The sequence below is a fragment of the Schistocerca piceifrons genome, chromosome 2 (assembly GCF_021461385.2).
Source record: "Schistocerca piceifrons isolate TAMUIC-IGC-003096 chromosome 2, iqSchPice1.1, whole genome shotgun sequence".
Taxonomy (NCBI): domain Eukaryota; kingdom Metazoa; phylum Arthropoda; class Insecta; order Orthoptera; family Acrididae; genus Schistocerca; species Schistocerca piceifrons.
Window position 1 is genome coordinate 699,242,966 of NC_060139.1, and position 16,789 is coordinate 699,259,754.

Here is a 16,789-nt window from a genome sequence, read left to right on the forward strand (position 1 = left end):
ATCTGTTCCTCCTCAACCCAGCATGCCACCTTCCTACACATTGACCACCTCCTCTCTGATGGCCTCATCCACAACTGTCCACATTAAGGGGAGTCGGAACGATGAAAATGACAATGTTTTTTGGTTTTTTCATTATAAAATTATTTGGAGTTTTCTGAATGAAACAAATCAAGTTTTACCCTTCTAAGTGAATTCTCAGTGTGTTTTTTATCGGTGCAAAGTTGACGCGCCACGTAAACAGTTGTAGCAACTTGGTGTGTCACCTCTGACGGCACCGCTCGCTACCTGGAAGCACGCTATCTTTGCAGAATTAGACAGTTTTGTTTTGCAAAGTTGTATGGCTTTATCTCTGTGACAAGTGGCTGTTCATACCGGTAAACATAAACGCTATACCGTGTGTGTTGACTTGTGGAGTTTGCTTTGTGTTGTTTAGCTGTTCAATTTTGCATATTTGACGAATATCGCTCATACCTGTTTTACGCATTTGATTTGTGGATACCAATATGCCCTGTTTCAGCAATCAAGTGTTTAAGAAAAGGCACAATGAGTGGAAGAAGAAATCTTTTGTTGTTTCGAAGGGAGATGCTCCTCAGACTGCTTCACTGACTGCTCCAAATGAATGTGATAGAACTTCTTAAAGCAAGAAACTTTGTGACAGTAAAGAAAAATTTGAAAACTATGAAAGTGACAGTAATGATGTGAATGAAATAATTAACATTTTCTTGCTCTCTAATATTTTGAAACATAACATATTATGCAAAGTTTGCAAAGAAAGAGGACTGGAATTGAAAATAACTTCACACATTGGTTTGGCATGTAAAATGTTATTGAAGTGTAACAAATGTAATGCAGAAGTTTGCAATGTGCCCTACATGTGATGACTCATGGTGTATTTACCAATCAGGAAAGGAATATGCCCATAAAAACAGTTTGCCAAATACTGTAATTGATGTAATTAAGCCCATATTCAGAGAGTTATCACGATCAAGTTTATTGGGAAAGTGTTTACATGGGAAAACAAAATCCAACTGAAAGTGTAAATAATTTAATTTGGATTAGGATTCCCAAAAGAGTTTGTACAGATAAAAACATTGCATTTTGGAGTGTATGATGCAGTGGCAACATACTATGAAGGAAACATTATCAAATGTGATGTGCTGAAACGTTTAGGTTTTCCAACCAGGACACACCACCATTTCCATGATGTGCTTAATTGATGAAGAAAGATTAAGAGGTGCAGGAAGAAGAGACAAAAGCTTACAACATGCAGCAAAAGGGAAGAAAAAAACGGTGAAAAGGAAACTAACATTGGAAAAAGAAGAGGATGCTGATAATCCATCATATGGGGCAGGAATGTGTTACAAACTTTGGAAGCCATTCCCCGTAACTTCAAAATGCTCATCTGTGAGGAACATTTTCTCAAAAACTGCTAACAGTATATCAACGAAATTTATACACAATATTTTTTACTTCTTTTCCTTCATTTTTATAACAAACTGTAAAAAAATATTGTATAATTCAAGAGTTACAGAAGAAAAAGTGCAAAATTTTAGAAAAAAAAGCATCTGTTTAAAAAATTGTAAAACAAAAACCAATAAATATTTCTTAACATGGTGTTATAACTTTGTAGAGAAATATTCACTGAACACGTAATCCAAATTCCAAAGCAGTATGTTTAATGATTTTAGAAAAAATGTTCCCTTTACTTGCAACAGAGGAGATGGATAGTTCTGGTTCCCCTTAAATCCACCAACCACTAACAATACCTACATTTCGACAGCTATCATATTTCACACCAGACTATCCTTCCCACCCAGGGATGGTGTATCTGCAGTGACAAGAACCCCCTTGCTCAGTAAGCTGAGGGTCACGCCAAGGTCTTCACAGACAGGCACTTGCCCCCCATAACTAGTCCGCAAACAAATTTCCCTTGCCTTTTCCCCCTCCACACCCCCCAACCCTCCCACCAACTCCAAGAACCAGTCACAAAGAAGTGCCCCCTTCATCATCCAGTACCACCCTGTACTGGAACACATCCTTTGCCAGGGGCTTTGATTATCAGCACACACTAAAATGAGGGCCACCCTAACAGAGCTTCTTCCCACCGTTCCTGAAGTGGTGTTCCGTCGACCACCATCCTCCACAACATCCTAGTCCCATACTACTCCCAATCCCAGTGCCAACCCCTTGCCACAAAGATTGTATCCTTGTGGAAGACCCAGATGCAAAACTTGCCAAGTCCTGTCAAATGTTTATCCCACTCTATCAGTGGCCAGTCGAAATGTGAAAGCAGCTATGTCATTTACCAGATTTTTACATTGGTATGACTATCAATCAGCTGTCCACCAGGACAAACAGCCACTGCCAAACTGTGACCATGAGCAAAGTAGACCACCCTGTGGCACAACATGCAGCTGAACATACCGTTCTTGATTTCAATAGCTGCTTCACTACCCAAGCCATCTGGATCCTCCCCTCCACCACCAGCTTTCCTGAACTGTCCAGATCGAAGTTATAAGCTAACACAATCTCTGCTCCCGCAATTATCCCACCCAAACAAATGGTAACATCCTGTCCCCACACCCTCCATCCAACAGATTCCACTCCATCTTATCTCCTCCCCTTTCTTGATCTCCCACCCTCTGTTTGCCACACACTGCCGATGAACCTGTCCCTCTTTCCCCAATCCTCTGTTTTCACTCATTTTTTCCCCACCACCCAGCTCCACAACCTCCTGATGCTGTACCTGTTGGCATTCTAGTACCTGCATACTCCACCCGACAGCATTTGTCTCCTCCCCCGCCCGTACACTACTATCCCTTTCCCTTACCCGCCCTCTACAGATTGTTGCTTGCATACAACCTGATAGTTGCATTCTGGCTCGAGCTGCTATAGTTGGTCACGTGTGCACGATTGTGTTTGTTTCTCTTTTGCTGATGAAGACTGTGACTGAAAGCTTTATGTATGTCTTAATTGTGTGTGTCTACAGTTTTCTTTAGGTAAGTTGCGATCTGTCTTTTCCTATATTGTTGCTATTCCACTGGGAATTTTCATTGTTTTATTGTACAGGTAAAGCACATTGTCGGAGTAGAGTGCACTTTATTGACTTAGTCCATCCACATTTGAATGATTGTATACATCCTAGCATTTCAGATAGTAATTGAATCTATTCCCTTATATTATACTACAATATTATACTACAATATCTTTACAAACTGTCAAACGCTTACAGAGAAGTCGGTCATTAAGAGGCCAATGTGCTACAAACATAGTTCAAAGTAATTTAACTTCCACTTTTAAAACACACGTTTCTTTCTTCTCTGTCTATAAAAAACTACTCTCAAGCCAATGGTTTCATAAATCTGACATGTTCATGGGAGTTGCATCTTTATTCCAGTTTTTAGTGTCACCTTTCAATAATAACCAACTTCTAAAGGTGCCATAATTCGAAGTTAATTTTTTGAGTGCGATATGCTGTACATAGCTTTTAACAACAAAATCTAAATGTTGGAACAGTGCCGTGGGCCACCAACTGCTATAAACAATTACTTATAACCCAGCTGAAGGAAAAAAGTTCTGTGTCTGCTTTTCAGGACAACAGACTATAAGCAACTTGTGTACTCTGGAAAAACTCTCAAGCAACAAATACTGACAGTTTCAAATGAAGAGAGAAATGTCACACGTTAGCAATTTTATTGAAAAACTGTTATGCATAACTCAAAAAATAAAATAAATTAATTTATTTAAGAAAATCAATCTATTTAAATTGCATTTGCCTTCAAACAAATAACTAAATAAATTTGCAAGCTCTGCAAGTACATTTGCTTAATATTAGTAAACAATTTTACCTCAATTTTCCCCACATGTGCACAAAAATAATATACTATTTTCTAGCAGTTATAGATAGGAGGTATCACTAGAATCTAAATCAGAAGTTTCTTTGGTGACACCAGTTTTCTAAAAGGCCAACATTACCTCACAGTCCTCTCTCCTCTCTGGACGTTTTGAACCAGCTATTCTTTTTTGAAGAGGGATTTTAGCAACAGGCACATAACCATTTAGTGGTGGAAACCACATGTCTTTATGTCCAAAATTACATTCAAACTTCACATTTTTCGTCAAAACATGTGGAAAAAGTGCTTGGCCTTTCAACTCTGACCGTGCAATCTCATATGCAACTCCTTGAGATTCTCCATTCAGGGTAAATGACATGATTATTGGTTCACTGTCCAAATCCTGTCAAACAAAATTTCAATATATTTAGTATTTAGAAATAGAAAGTAATACCTTTACTAAGTCATGCACCATATATTTAACACTTCTCACCAGGTAAGCTCCTACAACATCCCCAACAACAAAAGGTCTTCCATAGTCCTTGAATTTACAATCAGTAGATGCTTTCCCTGTGCCTCCATATCCATATGACAATGGTTCCTCACCTGTGACAAAAATAAGAATAATTTCAAGTTATAAACACCATTTCTTAATCATCATTAACAGATGGTAAATGAGGCACCTGTGACAGCACACACTGCTAGATTTAAAAGCTGAATGAAGACTAAGTCTCTGAAAGTGAAGCAACTCTTAACTAAAGATTTTAGCATACAGATTAGTAACATTTCAGAAGTCTTAATTCATTGAAGTCTGTATCTAAATAGTCAAAACAAGCATTGTCATGCAGTCTGTTGACTGTCACCTTGGTGGTACACACCGCCAATTTCACACACCACTTCAGGCACTAGCACACAATTGTTGTGTTGTTAGAGGGCTGAACCCTCCAAGCAGGAGCACCTTTAGCTACTAGCAATCGGGGGAACTGTCGACCAGAAGCCCATCGAGTACTGATGCAGCCACATCTAATCTACTGTCTGTGTTACCACAGGCTCTTAGCAAAGTCTCATGAAACACACGCTACAATTACTGCTACTGGATGTAACTAATCACAGTGTAAGATACTTACACCACAAATTTATGCTGTCAATAAGAAAATGTTATGTAGTGGCATCTACTCGCATTCCTGATTTGTACCATGCAATCAACAACGGAATGCCAAGGAAAAACAATACAGCAAAATAGAAGTTCGTTTCAGATAACCTACGAGCTACCATATTTACTCGATCTAAGCCGCACTTTTTTTCCGGTTTTTGTAATCCAAAAAACCACCTGCGGCTTAGAATCGAGTGCAAAGCAAGCGGAAATTCAGAAAAAAAGTTGGTGGGTGCCGCCACAACTTACTTCTGCCGTCGAATATATGTAGTGCTACACAGGCATGCTTTGTAGGCACAAAGATAAATACTGGCGCCAAAACCTCTGCGTCAGTAAATAAATTATATAAAAAAAAAAAAAAGGTGGAAGACGAGCTATTTTCTCCGCCCCGACTTTCGACCACTGCATTTTCACACATTATCCAACGAAGTAAATACAAATTCCGTATTGTTCATCTTCGAATGTATCAGCATTTCAATGTACTACGAAAATCCGACTGGTAAGACGGTTTGGGATGTTTGTCAATACGGCCAACTCTACGTTCAGAATTTTTTCCTATCTGTGAGAAGAGATGGTTGCTAACAGGAACTTTTATAAACTGTGAAATCACATGCAGTATTCTCGTCACCATAAGAATAATACGAATATTAACATTTTGCCATGTATTGTTTCATGTTTGCTGCTATATCATTTAAATCCTGTCTGCCTAATAAACTACGAAACTAGAGTGAGACAACAGCAAACGCGGAAGAATATACATATCATGTCATGTTTATATTCATATTATTCTTATGCTTAATAGTGATACAGTCAGAAATGAAGTACGGCAATTGACTAGATTTTTAAATCTAAGATGACTAATTTCTGTGTAGACGGTAATGTACTAAAGAGGCGCCTGCAAAGATTTTCAAACGGAGAAAATTTTTCGCTAAACTCTCGTTCAGAACATCATCTATCATACGCAGTCTATTATTTGGTTCTTGTTGATCATTATCAAAGAAAGCAGCAGTGTAAGTAACAATAAATAGCAGTTTCTTGCCATTGTTTCGCTAATGAGACAATTCCTCTCTCTCTCTCTCTCTCTCTCTCTCTCTCTCTCTCTCTCTCTCTTTTTTCTTTAATTGTAAGCGGCGGTAGCGCGCACAAAAGCAAGCCATGCCGCGAGCGGCGACAGGCCGTAAACACGCACTATCAGAATGCAACAAACAATGCACGACACAGTACAGTAATGCATTTTCAGCTTAGAGTGACGTAAACACCTATAACAAAGAAAACTGCGCTTATCAGATCAAAGAAAAATAAGCAATCAATTCAAACCAGACGAAGCACGTGGAAAAGAAAGGGTACCCGTATAAATACGGACAGAACGCCTGACGCATAGCAATGGCTACCTGCTAAAGCTTTACTGCTAAGCTTATGACTCAAACCAAACTACTGTAGCTGTATCATCATTCATTCGACCTAAATTGTGTCTCATATTACAATGGACCAACTTTGTTTCGATTTGGAGATGCGGCCAATAATTTTTCTCTCCCCTTGAATTTCGAGTCTCAAATTTCAGGTGCGGCTTAGATTCGGGAAATTTTTTTTTTCTTGATTTCGAGTCATTTTTCAGGTGCGGCTTAGATTCGAGTAAATACGGTATAGACTGAAATCAGTGTACAGAACTAATAAGTCTGTACATACGTAGTTTGTATACTTTCTGCTATCTACAATACAATAACTACAGGGAAAACTCTGTAAATGTATGATATACTCATTAGTCATAAGAATAAACCTCATGTAAACATTATACTGTGTAATAATCTGCATTTGCTGGAACCTCATCGTATTTTGTTTTACGTGGTGTGGAAGCCAACCTGGCTCGAGGACAGTAAGTACAATAATGAGGATATGTTTTATTACGTGTGTTACACAAACATCGACTCAGGGATGATACACAGTAACAGCTTTACCGGTGCATTTCACTTTGACAGCACTGGCAAGGCAAGTGATCCAACTAACCTACAGTGATGTGAACAAGGCAAGTGATCCAACTAACCTACAGGGATATGACCAGCTGCAGTAAAGACATAAAAAGAGATGAGCAGGAAACAATATGGGTTTAAGTATAATTCAATTTTTAAAAAGAAGGAAATTATATAAGGCAAAACTCAGGCGATATGCTCTTTAGTTGACCTGACAGAAAACATAACATGCCCTCGATCTTAGCTAACATAGTACAGTAATTAAAAAGAGAGTGATGAAAATTTATTGACTTTAACAAGGGTAATTGTTCTGCACGAGCTATGTGTGGCATAAAAGTGCACTGCTGATTTCCCATGTAATTAAATACTGAAGCAACTGAAGGTATTGCAGAGCGTCTGGTAATCTCTGTACATTTCAGTACAGCTCAGTTGATAATGAGACGATCAGCAACAGAACTTCAAGCCATCAGAAAGTCCACATTTCCTCCTCCTCCTCTTTATGACATGCTGTTCTGTACTTCATCACCGTGCATTAGTTATGGTACATATGGCAGTTTAAATATCTTGTTATTTCTTGCGACAAATCTCTCAACTTTGCTCTAGATCAGTTCTAATGAGTTCAGACAGCCATGTTATGGTGACAAATTTAAAAAGTAGCATTTGCACATTGTGCTTGACACCAAGGAAATTATTGTTTTCCATGTTTCTATGACACTTATCACTCTGGTTTGTGAGAGACCACATCTGTCCTACAAAACAATGTGCACCTTAGAATAATGAGTACAGTAGAACCCCACTTTTACATTCCTGGAATTAGCATTTTCCCACCATTTACAATGTTTCTTATCACTCTCGTCAAATTTCCTACATGTACAATGGCAATTCACACCCGATTTTGCACCAACCCATTTATAATTTTCCCACAATTCACGCTTTATGAAAAAATGTTCGTGGAAAAAAACTGACATAAAATGACACTGGAATAATGTGTATGTTAAACAGTGTTTACAAACATTAGGTGGTTAAGTTTTTTGACACCAGGGTGCTCTACTCAGTGGATTTGAAATGGTAAATGTGTTAAAGTTTGAACAATGTGTGCCATATCTCCCGCTGCTGCCAAACTCTATTCTGTGTGGTGGCTGATAGAAGTAACTAGGTTCATACGAATAAAGATAGCAAGACCAATCACAACCATTTCCAAATTGTCTATTACAACAAACGCACAGTTCTGCGATTGTCGTAATCATCGTCACACTGCTGTCGAACCAATTTAGTGTGTTTAGTCTTTTGTCTGCTTGTAGCATTAGGTGGTGACATCTTTATTCAGTCTGCACTGCTCAAATGTTTTTGGTTTAAACACAGCATGAATTTCGTAATTATCATGCTGAGCAAAACGTGTTACAAGGATTTATTCTCGTTAAGTGCAATATTTACACATGTATTTTTTGTGATGTTACATCACAAAATATTGTGAGTGATAGTCTGAGTGTGGGGTTTTCTACACAACCGAGGAAGCACAGTAACGGATAACCTCAAAAAGACGACTATAGTTCAAGACACGCAGAACTACACATATACAACCACCGCACAAAATACTTATATAAATATTTGCACTTTATATAGAGATAAAAATTCTTAAACCACACTGTGCTAAGCATGAAAAAATATGTAACTGGTGCAGTGTTTCATTAATTAAATAATGAATGGCAGCTGCAGGTGTTCCATGGCATTGGTAATGATGTGTGAAACTGAGTCAAACTTTTCTGCTTCCCAATTATCAGTTCCCATTTCATCAGCAGTTTTTATTAGATAATAAACCTTTCTTTGATAATAAGCTAGTCCCAGCCAAGAGTATTTTGATGCCTATTATGTGCCCGTCCATAAAGTACAAAAATGCAAGGGGGTATCCTATATGTAACTTTTACAGCTTAAAACATTATTTCCCACATTTTACATTTGCCCGCATATTACACTAATTTGGCGTATTACACTAATTTGAAGTCCCTTATAAAGTGTAAAAGTGGGGTTTCACTGTCTTTGATTTTTCACGTTCCTCAAAAAAATTATATCACGTAATGTTTCCTCAACTTCAGCAATCTTTTATAAGACATCAATACTTCAGAATTTATATTTGCAATGAAAACAAAATGTTGCATGCAATATGTGACTAGAAATTAGAGGACACCAATTTTTCTTGAAAAATGATTGTTAAGTATGAGTTAATTAACTTGTATTTAAAGAATTCCAGTGCGCGCGCGTGCGAGAGAGAGAGAGAGAGAGAGAGAGAGAGAGAGAGGGAGGAAGATTCAAACTGCCACCTCAAAACACAATTGTTTATCATTCTATGACACTACTGATTACACCATGCATGTAACTTTAATGTGACCTACTTTTTATTATGTAATGTCTCTCGAAAACAGGAGGGCTCATTTTTCTCTGTAAGCTTGTGAAAAACATTAAGAACAACTTGTTTCTCGTCATGAACAATTTTCCACTTGCATGTTTCGCAACAAAACACAGAGCAGTGTCATCCACTTTCACAGTACATATTAATAAGGAGGCAATCAGAACACAAGTACTGTTTACGGAGACTGAATGTACGAGATTTTTGAAATTAAAACTATTTACTTAAAGTGTGATTAAGAAAAATGTTGATGGCTGTTAATACATCAGAATGTCTGAAAGTTTCATTGTAAATGAGAGAGTAATAAGATATCTAATACATAAGTTGGACCTACTTTCAATAGTGAAACATCACCAGTGTACGAGAGCTACAAATACTGACCAGTCATCACACTCGTGTTTGTCTTCTTCATGTTTATTCTTATGATGAGCAAAGAATAGCAATGTGTATTGTGACTGTCACTCTCTTCATACATCACACAAAGGCTATTTGATTATAGAGATATATATGCAACTTGTACTTACATACGGGTTTTATAAAATAGTGATAGAAGCTAAGTAACAGAATCTAAATCACCAATTCCGTGTGAGCCAAGGACAGCAACTTTTTTTGAACAAATAGGCTAAGCAAATGTTGGCTAATAAACCTGTAAAGTATGCCAGGACAAGTCATTTAGTTTTTGAATGAGAGTTGTTCAAAATGTGTGATCACATGCAACTGCAAATATTTTTAAAGAAAGCAGATTAGACAATCTCATGAACAAAAGCCCCAAGACAAGGAGCTATAGTAACTGCGGTATTTAAATTCGCTAACCGTTATGGAACCTCCACACAGATTTCACAGTGTCCTTGAGACCATGCAACACGAACTGTTGGATTTCACACTTTAGGACAATTTTTATTCTGTAATTTATGCATTTCACTTATGCTATTTGCCACTTAATATCATGAGCTATGGTTACTAGCAGCAAACCCAACAATTTAGGAACAACAATGCACTGAACTCATCATCACTTATAAAGTGAGATTGGTCTTTGAAGCAGCTCACTGAAGAGTGAAACAGAATACTTATTGGCTGTTAACAAAATATAACATAATGCAGTATGAACCCGCTTTTATGTTCCCGGAATTATCATTTTCCCGCTGTGTACAACGTATTTTTTTATCACTCCAGTCAAGTTTCCTATGTCCACAATATTGATTTGCACCTGATGTTGCATCAGCACATTTATAATTTTTCCATGATTTACAGTTTATAAAAAAATGTTTGTGGAGAAAAAAAATGATGTAAAATTATGCTGGAACGACGCTGCATATCAAGTAGTGTTTACAAGTATTACGTGGTTTAAGTTTTTTGACAACATGATGCTCTGCTCAACTGATTTGGAGCGGTAAAAGTTGGAACAATTGGTGCCTTATCTCCTGTTGCTGCCAACTCGGCATCATGGCTGATAGGAGTAACTAGCACCCCATTTATATGATGCTCCCAAAACTGAATTTCATAAACCTATTTCCCAATTCCCCCTTTTGCATGGTCAAGGCTCATTAGAATAAAGGTATCATGACAAATCACAACCATTTCCAAACTGTCTCTACCATGCATCTGCAATTTGTGTTGTGATCCTCGTCACACCTTTGTCGAATCATATTTAGTGTTTTTCATTGTTTGGCCATTTGTAGCACTAGTTGACACCTTCACTCACTTTGCGATGCGCAAATGTTTTTGGTTTAAACACAGCACTAAATACATATTTTTTTCGAGAATTTATTCTCGCTGTCAGACGCAGTATTTACATATGTATTTTTTGTACTATTAAACAAACAATAGTTTGCATGTGTGTGGGGTTTATCTACATAACAGAGCACCCGGAGGGAGGGAGGGAGGGAGGGAGGGAGGGAGGGGGGAGAGAGAGAGAGAGAGAGAGAGAGAGAGAGAGAGAGAGAGAGAGAGAGAGAGAGAGAATGTTTGCAATTCTTATCAAACCATTTTTAAAAATTAAATAGCCCATAAAGTTGTCATTCTCAACTTGAAAAGCTTACAACTTCTTAAATTGTACAGTAGAAGGAAACCACTCTGCCAAATTGCGACTGTAAAAAAAAAAAAAAAAAAAAAAAAAAAAAAAAAAAAAAAAAAAAAAAAAAAAAAAAAGGAGATATTTGATCGGTAAGGTGTTCCCATAAACGGCAAAGTCAGGGGAAGCTAACCTGCAAAATGTAAAGGCTCAGTGCAATGCAACTACTATGATTGTAGGACATTTCCATTAAAGATACTAATAGTGTGCAGAACATCAAAATCAATTAGTTTTGTCAGAAGTGAAAGAATAATTGAAAATTCAGCAAATTTCTTTACACATGGGGAGGGGTCTAAAAATTACTGGAACCTAATCCTTTTTTGTTGACTAGAGTACACTTTTTGGAATTATGATGTTACCAAGGATAAAAAACAGGACCAAAAATGTATCTACAGCTTTTACAGAAACAAAACTGCAGTTGTACAATTGAAAGACATGAAAAAGAGGTGCGATTCAGAAAGGGGTGAGATAGGGCAGTAATTTATCCCCCATATAATTCAGTCTGTACACTGAAGTTACTACATATGAATTTGGAAAAGGGTTTATAGAGTTAAAAAAATCTTGGGGTTTGTCAGACATTGTAATTCCGAGACAGGTAAGGTTCTTTATGTCTAATTTCATTGGGAACCATGTGCACCACGACCATCTCAATATGTTTCAGATAAACGGCAGTATCAATCATAAATATTTTACAGATAGATTTCAGTCACTGTGTGATCATCTTCAGTGCAAATTATTCCAACATTGTAGGCCCATATCATAACAGCACAACATTTTCCAACAGCTAACATGTATGGTTATGATCTCTCACTTTTACTGCATATTGGATTTCAATATTTACGACCTATTCTGCCCTTTACTCAAAATATATCGAGAAGAGAAATTGGAATATCAAGCGAATAGAATGAATTTTGTCTTGAAAAAGAGGTTATAAGAACAAAACACCAATGAAAGTGAACCAATGATGAGTGACTGGCAAAAACAAAAAGATTTAAAACATAAACTGGCAATTAAAAGCAAAGGTTTTATCAGAGAGAGAAACAAGTTAGCATTCAATACAAATGTGTCAAGACGACTTCTCTGAAAGTATGTTTGGGAGTGTAGCCTCATATAGGTGTTAAGCATTTGTGAGGAACAGTAGACAAGATATTTATGCAGGTATGAACAAATTTGCAATAGATGAATTAGCATGGAGACCTAAACAAAAATGTATCTTCAAACTGATTACTACAACAACAAAAATCATTTTTGTGTGAAATCATCTTTCCCTTTACTACCTGGACATTTAATTTGATTCTTACAGGAAGAAAAAAATTAATGTTACAGAGTTTATTTAAGTATGGGGAAATGCAACTGCTTGCATGAGGTCCATTGCTTCATGCACCATACACACATGTAAGGGACCGATACTACGAAGTCAAAAAGTAAGCGACTGGCAAACTGTTATGCATAAAAATTGTCATGTTATTGGGTTAGGTCAGACATTCTTCAGAGGCAAAATTTATGACACAGAATGGGTGAAAACTAACCCCCCCTCCCTGTGTGTGTTTTTTATTGGTTGAGTTTCTGGACAGATGGTAGTAACACACAACTTGAGCGAGCGCTAATTAAATGGTGTATCACAATGTAATACAGGACATTCGTCATTGACAACATCAACTTGCAGTTGTCTTAAATTTTTTATTTTCTGATAGAAGTAGAGCACAATCAGATTACAGGACAACAGTGCCCAGCTTCAGGTGCTCAGAATATAGATACATATCAACTAAGAGGGTGGTGTAACATGGTGTGACTGTTCTATGCACCAAAAGTCAAGACTGTTGTTCAAAACCTGGTTGTGCTCTCCTTCTATTGGAAAATTAAATTTAATAGGAGTGCATGTGGATGTTGTCAATCATGAATAACCTATACAACACCTGTGGATGTCCTATCAAGAGAGACATGTAGCATACATATCGTCATATAAGAGCATCCACACTTTAAGTGAGAGCAGTCGAAGAGCAAATGTGAATATCAGAAACTGAAATATAACAGACATATCAGATTGTGGAAGCTAGACTAGCAAATTTCACAGCATTGTACATATTTCGTACAATGATATTATCATCCTACAATTAATGTTTAATTAGTCAACATTTCATGAAGAAAACAATTTATTAACTTTGGAAAAAAATAAAATGGAAACGAAGTATGGATAGGAATAGTGGACAAAATCATTACAATTGCAAGGTCACTACAGGGACTACACAGTATATAGGGTGGTCCATTGATAGTGACCGGGCCAAATATCTCATGAAATAAATGTCAAACGAAAAAACTACTAAGAACGAAACTTGTCTAACTTAAAGGGGGAAATCAGATGGCGCTATGGTTGGCCCACTAGATGGTGCTGCCATAGGTCAAACGGATATCAAATGCATTTTTAAAAATAGGAATCCCCATTCTTTATTACATATTCATGTAATATGTAAAGAAATAATGTAATATGTAAAGAAATATGAATGTTTTAGTTGGGCCACTTTCTTCGCTTTGTGATAGATGGCGCTGTAATAGTCACAAACATATGGCTCACAATTATAGACAAACAGTTGGTAACAGGTTGGTTTTTAAAATTAAAATACAGACCATAGGTATGTTTGAACATTTTATTTTGCTTGTTCCAATGTGATGCATGTACCTTTGTGAACTTATCATTTCTGAGAACGCATGCTGTTACAGTGCGATTACCTGTAAATGCCACATAATGCAATAAATGCTCACAATGATGTCCATAAACCTTGATGCATTTCGCAATACATGTAACGACATTCTACTCAACAGCGAGTAGTTCGACTTCCGTAATGTTCGCACATGCATTCACAATGCGCTGACGCATATTGTCAGGCGTTGTCGGTGGATCACGATAGCAAATATCCTTCAACTTTCCCCACAGAAAGAAATCCGGGGACGTCAGATCCGGTGAACATGCGGGCCATGGCATGGTGCTTCGACGACCAATCCACCTGTCATGAAATATGCTATTCAATACCACTTCAACCGCACTTGCCGGACATCCATCATGTTGGAAGTACATCGCCATTCTGTCATGCAGTGAAACATCTCGTAGTAACATTGGTAGAACATTACGTAGGAAATCAGCATACATTGCACCATTTAGATTGCCATCGATAAAATGGGGGCTAATTATCCTTCCTCCCATAATGCCGCACCATACATTAACCCGCCAAGGTCGCTGATGTCCCACTTGTCGCAGACATCGTAGATTTTCCGTTGTCCAATAGTGCATATTATGCCGGTTTACGTTACCGCTGTTGGTGAATGACGCTTTGTAGCTAAATAGAACACGTGCAAAAAATCTGTCATCGTCCCGTAATTTCTCTTGTGCCCATTGGTAGAGCTGTACACAACGTTCAAAGTTGTCGCCATGCAATTCCTAGTACATTGAAATATGGTACGGGTGCAATCGATGTTTATTTAACATTCTCAACACCGACTTTTTTTGAGATTCCCGATTCTCGCACAATTTGTCTGCTACTCATGTGCGGATTAGCAACGACAGCAGCTAAAACACCTACTTGGGCATGATCATTTGTTGCAGGTCGTAGTTGACGTTTCACATGTGGCTGAACACTTCCTGTTTCCTTAAATAACTTAACTATCCGGCGAACGGTCCAGACACTTGGATGATGTGGTCCAGGATACTGAGCAGCATACATAGCACACACCTGTTGGGTATTTTCATCACACTAGCCAAACATCCAATTACCGCAATTGTTAAACGGTCCTTTTAACATGGGTAATTTATCACAAAGCAAATACCGTCTGCACTGGCAGAATGTTACGTGATACCATGTACTAATGCGTTTGTGATTATTACAGCGCCATCTATCACAAAGCGAAAAAGTGGTCCAACACAACATTCATATTTCTTTACATACTACGCGAAAATGTAATAAAAATGGGGGTTCCTATTTTTTTTAAAGAAAACACAGTTGATATCCATTTGACCTATGGCAGTGCCATCTAGCGGGCCAACCATAGTGCCATCTGGTTTCCCCCTTGAAGCCAGATGAGTTTCGTTCTTTGCAGTTTTTTCGTTTGATGCTTATTTCATGAGATATTTGGCCAAGTCACTATCAATAGACCAACCTGTATTGTAAACCTTGCGAAGTTTGTTAGAGGACATTACAAGATGCTGATTTACACTAATGAGTCCTGCAACAAAATAGAAAATGTATGTTATACCAATTTAATTTATGACAAGGCAGGCAGGGTTACTGAGGTGATTGCATGGTTCAGTTTTGTTATGTACTTGCTAAGCAGTTCAGATACACTACAGTTTTCTTTATCATCATCATGGCGGGAGGAGACTGAAATGCTGAAGGAAAGAAGATAGATTATTGTTTAACATTTCACTAATGAGGTCATTAAATACCAAGAACAAAGTTGAAGAGAACAAATACGGGGAAGGAAACTAGCTGTGTCCTATTCAAAGGAACCAACCTAATATTTGACTGTAACTCACTCAAGGAATAAATGAACATTTACACATGGACTTCCAAGATCATGAAATACTGTCTGGATGGATATTCAATGTTTTAATAAAGCCATTTTACCAAAGTGTACATGCTATTTATTTTACATAAAACAGAAAGCTTATTGGAATATTACTATTCAGAAATTATACAAATTTGAAAGAAATATCTAATAGACCAAATATAAACTATTTAAAACAACCAGCAATTATTTCTAAAATGAGACTAGTCTTACCAAGCTGAGTAGATGACTGTTCAACAGACCAACCAACTCTTAAAACATGCGGATTTGGCTCATCTTCCAAATTTGACACAGGACAATTTTCCAGTAACTGCAAAGAAATTATTATTATTAATAATAATAATAATAATAATAATAATAATAATAACGCTGGTTTTGAATATTCAATCCATTTTTTCTTTTGCATACCTTCCAGGTAACAACAGGTAAGACATGACATGAGGCTATAATTTTTGCATCTGCTTTTCTACTCACAAATGCAAGTCACACTAAAATATTAACTATCCACAGAACTGAGTACACAATAAATACAAGGAATTTACAATAATAATAATAATGATGACCAGCGTAATCAATGTCATTACTACCAGACACGGTTTAATAGGCAAATTTTCACTTGTTTACTCATTCTCCTCGACAACCTACACTTACATACTCCACCAGGCACCGTATAGTATTTTGTGAAGGGCACCTTGTACCACTATTAGTCATTACCTTTCCAGTTCCACTTGCAAATTGAGTGAAGGAAAAATAACTGCTTACATACCTCCAAATGAGTCCTAATTTCTCTTGCCTTCATGGCAC

At 37.3% G+C, this 16,789-nt stretch overlaps 1 protein-coding gene across 1 annotated transcript in view; it reads right to left on the reverse strand.

Annotated features, from left to right (window-relative positions):
* LOC124776978 (heterogeneous nuclear ribonucleoprotein U-like protein 1) overlaps nucleotides 1–16,789 on the reverse strand; it is a 127,269-nt gene that overhangs the window by 55,766 nt on the left and 54,714 nt on the right. The window contains exons 6-8 of the mRNA XM_047252218.1: nucleotides 16,199–16,295; nucleotides 4,327–4,439; nucleotides 3,976–4,236 (exon numbers count right to left, since the gene is read on the reverse strand). Coding sequence (XP_047108174.1) covers nucleotides 3,976–4,236; nucleotides 4,327–4,439; nucleotides 16,199–16,295 — 471 coding nt within the window. The remainder of the gene's footprint in view (nucleotides 1–3,975; nucleotides 4,237–4,326; nucleotides 4,440–16,198; nucleotides 16,296–16,789) is intronic.